The 10,893-nt window shown below is 36.5% G+C and overlaps 3 protein-coding genes across 5 annotated transcripts; 2 read left to right on the plus strand and 1 right to left on the minus strand.

Moving 5' to 3' along the window:
* The first annotated feature begins 415 nt into the window (after positions 1–415).
* On the plus strand, positions 416–1,780 carry LOC110795133 (probable WRKY transcription factor 50). Of its 2 annotated transcripts, none has more exons than XM_056834875.1 (3): positions 416–959; positions 1,070–1,205; positions 1,324–1,780. In XM_056834875.1, the coding sequence occupies exons 1-3, from the start codon at positions 602–604 to the stop codon at positions 1,445–1,447; spliced, it is 618 nt and encodes a 205-aa protein (XP_056690853.1). In that variant the 5' UTR covers positions 416–601; the 3' UTR covers positions 1,448–1,780. The 2 variants fall into 2 exon arrangements, with proteins under 2 accessions (XP_056690853.1, XP_021855807.2); XM_022000115.2 differs by having other exon boundaries at positions 421–959; positions 1,073–1,205.
* Positions 1,781–3,238: 1,458 nt separating this feature from the next.
* On the minus strand, positions 3,239–7,255 carry LOC110795115 (protein PLASTID MOVEMENT IMPAIRED 1-RELATED 1). Of its 2 annotated transcripts, XM_056842193.1 has the most exons (3): positions 7,029–7,255; positions 4,672–6,918; positions 3,239–4,381 (listed from the first exon to the last, which is right to left on the minus strand). In XM_056842193.1, the coding sequence occupies exons 2-3, from the start codon at positions 6,885–6,887 to the stop codon at positions 3,487–3,489; spliced, it is 3,111 nt and encodes a 1,036-aa protein (XP_056698171.1). In that variant the 5' UTR covers positions 6,888–6,918; positions 7,029–7,255; the 3' UTR covers positions 3,239–3,486. The 2 variants fall into 2 exon arrangements, with proteins under 2 accessions (XP_056698171.1, XP_021855791.2); XM_022000099.2 differs by having other exon boundaries at positions 4,672–7,255.
* An 875-nt stretch (positions 7,256–8,130) lies between these two features.
* Positions 8,131–10,682, plus strand: LOC110795117 ((S)-coclaurine N-methyltransferase-like). Its single transcript, XM_022000100.2, has 8 exons — positions 8,131–8,406; positions 8,894–9,002; positions 9,142–9,366; positions 9,476–9,575; positions 9,675–9,785; positions 9,889–9,972; positions 10,065–10,123; positions 10,262–10,682. Exons 1-8 carry the CDS (start codon positions 8,220–8,222, stop codon positions 10,452–10,454), a joined length of 1,068 nt encoding a protein of 355 aa, XP_021855792.1. The 5' UTR covers positions 8,131–8,219; the 3' UTR covers positions 10,455–10,682.
* The last annotated feature ends 211 nt before the right edge of the window (positions 10,683–10,893 follow it).

Raw genomic sequence — 10,893 nt, forward strand, 5'->3', positions numbered from 1 at the left:
TAATCAAATAATTTGACTTGTATTCCTCCCTTGGTGGACGGGTACGTTAGTCCAAGCACATCCACTCAAAGAATATTAAATTTATTTCGATTCGATAGCTTCACAATTCACAAAATTAACACGAGTAGGTTTTCTACCAGACAGTTTGATTAAATATTTTCGTCGTACCGGTTAATTGTCTACCTTCGTAACCTCCTTCTCTTTTGGTTCGACAAATAAAAGTTCGTCAGACCGTTTTTTACAAGAATTTACTTTACAAGTTACACAATAAAACTTCAATTTTCAATACTCAAAAAGAAAAAGAAAAAAAAAAAAGTCTACTCCGAAGTCATCCTTAGCAAAAGGCATGTCCCATCTATATATGATTCCCTCCCATTTCCATATTTGTACTATCCTTTTCAAATAAACCTTTTACCATTGTACACTACAACAGGCCCCTCTTTAGTTACTTTCTCTTATAGCCAACTTCACAACAGAACCAACCTATGAAACTTCTTCCCTAAGACTTTAATGTCAATGGAAGCTCCCTGGAAGGTTTCATATATTGATGTTATAAGCGCGAATTTCTTACACATTATATGTATACTTGTTGTTCTGTTAAATGACAATGGCCAGCCCAAACGTTAACACATCGTTGTGCTTCGTTCCTTTTTCTACCCTTCCATACCAAAACAACAACAACAACAACCTAATGAATTATACTAATACTAATACTAATACTAATACTAATACTAATACTAATACTACTGCCACTTTCAGTTCTCTTGAGTCTTCAGGGAGTGATCAGTATTTCGAGCAGGGGACTGATTTCGAGGTTTCAGATTTCTTTTCCTTTGAGGATTGGGGGAACCAGCAGCAGTGCATGGATTCTGGATTGATGAATACTCAGGATTTTGTGTATCAAGGTTCTGAGTTATTGCAGAATACCAGCAGCATCCAACATGAGGGAGAGAATAGCAGTAAGCAGTTATTTTATCTTTTTGTTGTTTGATCAAACTATATAGAACAAAAATGTAGACAAATATTTCTATTCTGAGGTTCTTTCTTTTAATTATTTCCTACTGTTTAGCAGACGTGATCAGGAATGTCAGACAGAAGAAAGAAAGAGTTGCATTCAGAATGAAGTCAGAGATTGATGTTGTAGATGATGGTTACAAATGGAGAAAGTATGGCAAAAAGATGGTCAAAAACAGCCCAAATCCAAGGTAACAAAAATTCCCACATTTGACAGCATAATATAAACAACATAATACGGAGTACATTACTAATTCTCATACTAACTAGTCTAATAAACTGATGTTTCTGTCTGAAATTGACGTGCAGGAATTATTACAGGTGTGGTGTAGACGGTTGTCCAGTAAAGAAGAGAGTGGAACGAGACAGGGATGACATGAAATACGTAATAACAACATACGAAGGCAATCATAACCATGACGCCCCGAAGTAGTAGTTCAATTCAGGGATATGATATTATCAAGTAATTTTATTTAATTTCAGGTGCAAGAAAGTTGAGTTTCCTCCTTAATTAACAGGATGGCAGACCACAAAGGGACCAGCAAAAGTTTTTATTTTCACATATTCATGTGTTCCACTTTTGTTCAGGTGACCCAAAATCTGTAAAACATTATATACTGCAGTAACAAATCAAACACAATAAAAAGTAAAAACACTAGTCATGTACTCATCTTAGGCTTGTTAATTAGATGTATTAGTATGTCATTTTCTGTGTAACAGCAGTAGTATATAATTAAAGACTATACTTCGTTTCTTTGTCAGAAAACATGCACAGCTAAATATGGCAGTCTAATTCAAGTTTGACAGTAAAATATGGACGCCAAATTAATGATAAGCTCCGTTAAGATAATTTATTCATTTAAGTGAAGATAAGTGGAATATTCAGATAGAATTCCGTTTGAATGTAGCAAAACAGTACAAGTACTTGTAATCTGAACCATTTTGACAGACAGTTGCATGGTCAAGATTCAAGAATGTAATACTCAATACGATTCCCTAAACAGACAGGGAATGTCTATCATGCCCTTCCTATTCTCATCCTTAACCAAAAGCTCTTTGGTTCGTAAAAGGACATGTTGGTAAATACGTCCCTTGTTAGTTGCCTACCTTGTTAGACAAATACGAGGTAGATTGTCTGAATATGACTCAAAAATAGGAACAGAGAGAAAAATACTTGACTAGATATAATGCAGTCAGAAAGACGACCGAGAATTAGAAACCACAAAATAAGTTAAACTCGATTTACACGAATGAGAAATTACAGAAGACTGTAAGTTAAGGGTACCCACTGCATATGAGATGGTCCTCAAAGTAAGACATGACCTAGAAGAATAGCTAGTATTTGTTGAATTCAAACCAACTTGAAATGATACTATATGTACATAATATGACATCTGAAATCTGATATAAGCACATTACCCATCCTTTTTCCGTCTCTAAATTACTCGAAAACACCTGTGATATTGTATAAACATCCATGACATGATCGACAATAGTTGTGTCGTTCCTATGCTTACTTCACCGATCGATTTCCGTAACCCTAGAGTACGTGTACAACACTACAACATAGTCATACCCTAACATTCTATTTTCTAAACGGCTAAAAGTACTCCGTATACACACCAGACAAGACTACGATTTGCAAATTGAGGGATTCGTACGAGTTATAGTAGTGTATGTAGCAACAAGGATTGCTAAACGTCAAGTGGCATGTAACCAAGTACCAACACATAATATATATGTCAGTTTCAATAAGGCAAATGACTCGTATTTATACTCCTTAGCAGTGCATTGGTATACCAATACCACACTAGTCTCAGTACCAATATCAAATTAATAGGTACAATAAAACTCACTTGCGTCCATTGTTAACACGAGCTACTTGAGAATTAGAATTACTCGTGTAGCAACCCTGCCTTCATGTTTAAGTTAGCTAAGCTAGTAACTAGAGAACAAACGCATCTGGCCATCTGGGTCCCTTGTGAATGAAATACTGAAAAAAGCTTATCTTTTCCTTTCCCTTTCCCTTTCCCTTTCCCTTTCCCTTTCTTTTCACTCAATTATGATCCAAGCTTAGACAGTAAATGATTACGTAGCATCGTGACATCATCAACAAAAAATAAACATGCGTCATGTAGGGTAGAACTAATTACATTCATATCCACACACAAAAAACCACATCGCATTTAGGATCACAAAAAGACTACATGATTCGCCTTCAAAGAATACAAAACAGATACTCCAATATACACCACTAAAACTTAGTTGACTAATTATTCACAAATCAAGATCTTGTTTGCACCAAAACAAGTCACTATCCTGAACCAATATACATCAAAAAACAATTAAAAAAAACACAGATCTAATACCGTTGTGAATTATCACAGTACAAAAAATATGGTGTAAGAAACACAAAAGTTACTCCGTATAATTAACATGATATACTTGCATTTCACGGTCTTACCACGTGAGTCAAATGGTCGTCGGTGGAGGAAATATAACGTCAGGGTTGCGAGTGCGTGGGTTAAGTGAGTCAGCTTCAACTTGATGAATGGGGCAAGACAGGCTCCAGATAAAGCTTCTGCTGGTCCATGGTTTTCGAAGTGAGGACATTCTCATTATTGAAGACGACCTTGACTTTGAAAACCCAGAATTACAATTCTTAGTCAAACCACTAGCAAGCAACCACCGAGATCCCGATTGTTGTTGTCTCTTAGATGACCACATTTCTAGATTATCAGATCCCATATTCAACCCTGCAACATGAACTTCATCCAATTTGAACCTGGAAAGTGAAACCATCTCTTTTCCCTGTTTATCATCATCTTCCATTAATCTCTTGACTTGAAGTAGACCAAGCATTGGACCACCAACTGTTTCGTAGTTTCGGAGTGGATCTCTGAGTTGCATCATCATAACTAATGTGAGATTATCTCCTAATACACCACACCTTCTAGATTCTTTCTCTGCGTTTTCTCCTTCGTTGTTAAAGTAGCTAGACTTAGAATTATGAGCTCTTAACAACTTCAATATGCTGTTACTAATCTGCTTTTCATCACCCGATATTCCAGCATCCAGCCTTAACCACTCGGCCAATGAAATAGAAAGATCCAACAATCCATTAACATAGTCCTCTCTTACAGCTTTAACCCTGATGCTGGTAGGTGCATCATGATCAGTCATGCCTGATTGTACTTTCAAACCTTCCATCACGAGGGCTTCTACACTGTCGAGTGCCAACACGGCTAGATCTTTGGCAGCGACATATTCTGGCCTGATATCACCACTAAAGTAAGTACAACCCTGAACATTCGGATGCTCCTCAACCTCAACACTGATATCAGATTCATACTGAGAAGAGGCAGGCCTGTGGCAGTAATCGATATAAAACAGTTAGCAATTGAAACAAAATAAAATAGCATTAGCATATCTAGGCATGTTTGGTTGGATGAGCCCAACTTCTTTAGTAGTGATAGTAAATGTAAATCCATCAAAGTTGTTTTTATTGAACTTCATAAGTTAAGTCCACCGAAATTGAACTTCATGAATCATGGGGAGCATAATCATGAAAACTTATTTCACAAAGTAGAATTGTTTGATTCGTGAAACAACTAGCTTCCACATAATAACATGTAAAATGACAAGCAACTCACAAACCTTTCAAGCACCTCTGTGTTATACAAAGCCTCCCATGCTAGTTGCTGCATAATCTTTCCAGAGAGATCTTCCAGGGGTAATAAACTATGCACTTTCTTAGACAGTCTTTCACTGCCAACTGATGCCAAACACTGCAATATCTCCATGATATCAGAACCCAATTCTGTAGGTAGCACGAGAGTTTTTGAGGTTTGCATGATCAAAGTCCCACAATTCTTAGCATTTTTGAAAAGTAACGGGCTCATAGACCGTAAAAAACCTCCATCCTTTAATTGAAGCAATGACTCCAACCCTTCGGCAAGGGGAGGCAATCCAACTGGTTCCTCAGGTGGGATAAAAATAGGACTCCCGAACCCACTAGTGCTATAATAAGGGGAACTCTGGAAGGCTTCCTCATCCAAACCCCATCTTTGCATCAAGGTCTGAGTCTCCAAACGCTCGAGGCTTTTTGCCTTCAGTTTACTTCTCAATGACTGTTGAACACTTTCATTTGCAGGATCCACACCCTCGCCATTATAATCTGAAGAGGAGACACTAGAAGCTGCAATGTCATGTTCAGACACGTCATCTTGTACATCAACATCTAAGAAGAGGCTTCCTGAAGTCATCATATCTTCTTCAAACTGTCTTAAAAGAAGTTCTCTAGGAGATTCAAGATCGTAATTGAAACTCCGGGTTGATGGAGTACGCATGTCTTGCAATAGGTTACAGAAATCATCTGCAATAGTTCTTTCAAAGTCATCTAAGCTCAATGACTTTACCAGATTACTTCCCTTATGCTTGGCCTTAATCTCAACAGAAGTATCATCCTCTGACATTTCTAACTCATCAGACTGTGACATGAACATCTTATACAACTCCAAGGCCTCGTCTTCAAGATTTAGCTCTTTAGTATCAACACTGTATTTATCGATTGGAGCATCTTTTGCAACACAATTGGAGGCCTCATTCGTACTATCAACCTTTATCTCCTCATCTGAACATATACCTTCACCCTTGAAGATCTCAGCTACATCAATTACTTCTACGTTTGAGGCTCCCAAGTTCTCAGAAATAGATTCATCCAATTTTTTTCCTTCCTCAGGAGAGCACTCTAATTCTACTCCCTTCTCTATCACTGTAAACTCGACATCATCATGTTTTGCTCCACTAAAATCTTTTACAGAACTAGATAATGAGTTCTGACCCAACTGAACCGACTCCAAATGTTCCAAAACCTTATCAAACTTTGTCGGACTATCAACACTCCCTTCCTCAAGCTTATCATATAGCACATCAATGGAATTTGAGAACTCATATGCATCCTTTGGCCAACCAATTCTTTCATCCAGGCAATAAGATGAATAACAAGAAGCATTAGTCAAGCTACTCGGAACACTCCCTACCCGCCTAAGTCTGGTATTATCTCTGACAGAACCAGAATCAGCAGAGCTCATCCTATTCAACCCATTTCCCTCCAAACAAAGAACAAGAGGTGGCTTTATACTACTACCAGATTCAGCCAGACTATCCTTTGTTACCAAAAATCCGAAACTAATATGCAAAGTAGCACCTTTAGCCTTGCCTATGAGCTTAAAGCTTGTTGACCATTTCCCAGAGCATTTATCCTGCTCCAACTCCTCAATTGTCAGAGGAAGCAACCTTGTAAGATCAACCCAATGCTTCCCAATTTCTAGCCCTTCTGCCCCAACAATAGACGCATAAAGCAAAAAATGTTTAGGCTCATACTTGACAAAATCCCCATGCCCAGTTTTAGCACCATAAACAGTACATTTATTCATCAATGTCTCCTCAAACTCAACCATCCCATTTGAAACACTTGAAGGAAGAGTCTTAAGGACATTATCCTTCCTCCTCCAATGCACACTCATAGAAATATCCTTAAAATCCAACATCAAATTCTCAATACAATGAACATGGCAAAAGAAATAACAAGTAAACTTCCTCTGCCTGAAATGGGACAGTGCCTTAAAGGGTTTCCAACCCCAAATTGATGAATGATGTTTATTCTCTTCCTTCAACCACTCTTTCACCCTATCAAAACCCGGTTTACGCTTCGATTTGGAAACACTAATACTCGATTTAGGCCCATAATTGGAGTAAGAAATCACAGAATTTTCATGGGTTTTGTTCACTGAATAAAGGGCTTTGCTAATCTCTTCAATATCACGCAATAATTCCCCATCACTGGAATCAGTATACCCAGATTCAAACATCTTTTTCTTCAATAATACAAAATCTTATGAACTACCCAGAAAAGCATACATGTAACTATCAATTAAATCTTCATAGTAGTACTAAAAATTATGCAAAAAACTTTGGATTATAGTATGAAAAAGAAAGATAGAGATGCTTACTTGAAATGGGTCCAATTTTGATAGCAAAATTGGGAAATGAGAGAGACAGTATTTTTGGGAGTAAGGTAGGTTGGAAGGTTCGGATTCTTCTAGCTTTGAGGGGCTATTATTGATTAATCATTTATGGGAGCTTTAATTCCCTGTTTTTATTTTTGTGATTAAATCCAGGAAATAATGCTTTAAATTTTTGGGTAGAAAAGACAGTAAAGTCACGAAGATCAGCATACTGCGAGAATAGAAGATTTGTCTTTGCTCTTTCTTTTTTTTTTAAATTAAATTTTTGATTAGTTTATTACGGAGTAGGAATTTAAGAGTAATTAATTAGGACTTTAGGAGTGTACAAAGTTTGGTTAACAAGGTGGATCGTCGGCGGTTTATACCTACTCTTGTACGAGTACGCTCCAATTTGATATTTTGTACGGAGTAATAAATAAATAAATACGGAGTAATGGTAATACGGAGTATAAATTAATTTAAGCCTAATTTGACAACAAAAGTAACATGAAAATGCAATCTCATAAAAAATTAGAGTTTTTCTTCATAAATTTTCATTTTCACCTGAAACCGACCCTTCCCAAATAGTAATAGATAGTAATGAAAATTTATAAAGAAAAATAGACAACTTGCGGTGAACTAACATTATCATGGTAATGAACATTGTTTTTTTTAATTGATTTAATTATAAATTTAGATACAAATTCATTCCAATAACATTATTTATTATCGGCTACTAAACGACTTAGCCCGTTAACAATATAACATGGCTTTCTTGATTTCATCTTCCAGAAATGTCAGGTTCATAATTGTTACGGAGTACAAATATCATATACTCCATAATTCAATAGTTTAAGCAGGGTCAATGTATCCATACAAATCGAATGCGTAATTCTCTCGAATCACTTCGGTTATTGGATTTCGGTCAGATTGGATCAGTTTTAACAACTTTAGTAAAATTGATGGACTGTGCTAGGCAACTTCAGTAAACAAACTTTTTGGGCCCAAAAGAAAAAAAAAAAAAAAAGTAGAGTGGAGTGATCACTACATTACAACAAAGTCCGTAGCCAATAACGTGGCCTGGTGCATCACCACAATTCTATCACAATATAAACTGCAGTGCACATATTGCAAGTTTGCAGCAGAGATAAGAGTGAGAGAGAAAAGAAAGAGTGTGCAAAGAAGAGAAGGAAAAAGATGGAAGAAATGAAGCAAATGGCATACAAAGCAACTGCAAAGCTAATGTTAGGTACACATGAACGGAACTTGTTGCCTGATGCTGTTATTAGACGCCTTACTCGCCTTCTCTTAGCCGGACGCCTCCGTTCTTCCTACAAACCTTCTTCTCAACTTCAACTCTCTGATCTTATCCAATTTGTTCACTGTAAGCTTTCCTACTCTCTTTCATAATTAAGTACTCTCTCCGTCCGGATTTAGTTTTTACATTAATTATTGGTTTAAATTACACTGTCAACGCGACTAATATACAGTAGCTGTTCAATACAAGTAAATAAGTAGGCATTGTGAATTTTTTTAGGAATCCTTTACCTGTGACAGTGACTTGGGATCTGGATCCATTGTACTGCTAATCATGTAATAGTAGATAACATTTTCAGAAATCAAATGTCAAATAATGAAAAACATTTTCCATTCTAATAATCATGTGAGAGTACTATTTTATGATGTTAGGAAAAGAGTTGTCACAAATAGAAATGGTTTATGATTGCATTTCCTAAATTGCCAACCTTCAATTGATTTGAGTTTATGATCTGATTGAATGTCAATAAATTGGAGATTAGTCTTGGTAATATGATGATGAGAGACCGACTGCTGGTCAATCAGGCAGTAGTTAACTACATCTTCTCCTGCAGCTTTGACAGAAATGCCTATAGCTATTCAGACTGATACGGCAAAATCGCAACACTATGAACTTCCTACTTCCTTTTTCAAGCTTGTTCTAGGAAAACATCTAAAATACAGGTAAATAATATTGGTATTTTCTTTTTGACAATGTAGCATGCTAATAAAACTACGAAATTCTGCATCGTTAAACTGCTGATTATCGGTATTAAACTAGCGTTTCTGTTCTGCATTCATTTGTTCTGCGTCTTGGTTGCAGTTGCTGTTATTTTTCTGACAAGCAGACAAATCTAGATGATGCAGAGAAAGCAATGTTAGATTTATACTGTGAGAGGTCAGGGATACAAGATGGTCATACTGTTCTTGATGTTGGATGTGGATGGGGGTCACTCTCTTTGTACATTGCACAGAAATACAGTAACTGTAGGGTTACAGGAATTTGCAATTCAGTAACACAGAAAGCACATATTGAGGATAAGTGCAGGTGTGTCCTTCATTCATCTTCATCTTATACATTGAGAATTGGTGTAGGAAGAAGAGAGCATATGACTAGAACAACAGGTTTCTAAGGTGTGTATGTTCTTGTTTTTCAGGGATCTTCAGCTGAAAAACATTGAGATAATAGTAGCAGATATAAGTACATTCGAAATGGAAGGAAGTTATGATCGGATACTGTCCATCGAAATGTTTGAGGCATGTTAACAGTATTACCTAAGAATACTACCCATTAAGAAGTTAGGTTTTCCGGTATTTCAGGGTTTGATAACAATTTGTTGATGGTTAATTGTACAGCACATGAAGAATTACAGAGATCTTCTAAAGAAGATATCGAATTGGATGAAACCTGATGGCCTTCTATTTGTTCATTATTTTTGTCACAAAGCTTTTGCATACCACTTTGAGGTACATTCTTGTCTTCACCAGTCCACTATTAACGATGAAGTGTTGATAATTATTAAGAACTTTGTACTACTCTGTATTATGCAAACTACTCTGTATTATGCAGGATGTTAACGAAGATGACTGGATCACTCGATATTTCTTCACCGGAGGCACAATGCCTGCAGCAAATCTACTACTGTATTTTCAGGTTAATTGTCATTCTTGTAATATACCAAGTACTTCGTACTAATTACATTGAGTCGATTACTTCTAGTTGGCTTATATTGGATATCATTGCAGGATGATGTCTCTATCGTTAACCACTGGCTTGTAAACGGGAAGCATTACGCACAAACAAGGTGAGAAAAGCAAGACATTAACTTAACCATAACAAAAAATTCAACTTACTGAATACATCATGAGTCTGCATAGAGTTATATATGCATCAAGGTTAGTAGAGAAAGCATATTTATATGACTTTTAACCTTGTTTTACAGCGAGGAGTGGCTTATTAGAATGGACCGTAACTTGGCTTACATAAGGCCTATAATGGAGTCGACTTATGGCAAAGATTCAGCTCTAAAGTGGATAGTATATTGGAGAACTTTCTTCATAGCAGTTGCTGAGTTATTTGGGTACAATAATGGAGAAGAATGGATGGTAGCTCATTTCCTGTTTAAGAAGAAATGAGGAACATGGAATTACCATCAGAAATGGCAGATGAAGCTGATTTTCTTATTTTAATTGTTGTAGTGAGATTTAACTTCCCTAAGAGTTTACACTGCAAGTCCACAACATGTGTTTCTTATGTTGATTGCAGTCTGCAACATGTATTTCTGATGTTGATTGCAGTCATATTTTGTTCTTGATTTTAGGGATGTTTTATGTCCTAATTTTCTAGAGAACATTCTTCATCTACCCCTGTCTACACCAGAAATATTATGTGCTTTTAGGATAAAACTCAAATCTTGTTAATGCAATTTAGTTAAAATCCTGCATCGTTTCAAATGCCCGGCTATGGATGCTATGAGAAGGGCATTGTAAAGTTTCCACTAAATCTTTCCTCTCGAGGATTCGACGCAGATCTTGGTGATGTCTAAAACCATAGATGAACAAAAAAATATGAACA

The sequence above is a fragment of the Spinacia oleracea genome, chromosome 1 (assembly GCF_020520425.1).
Source record: "Spinacia oleracea cultivar Varoflay chromosome 1, BTI_SOV_V1, whole genome shotgun sequence".
Classification (NCBI taxonomy): domain Eukaryota; kingdom Viridiplantae; phylum Streptophyta; class Magnoliopsida; order Caryophyllales; family Amaranthaceae; genus Spinacia; species Spinacia oleracea.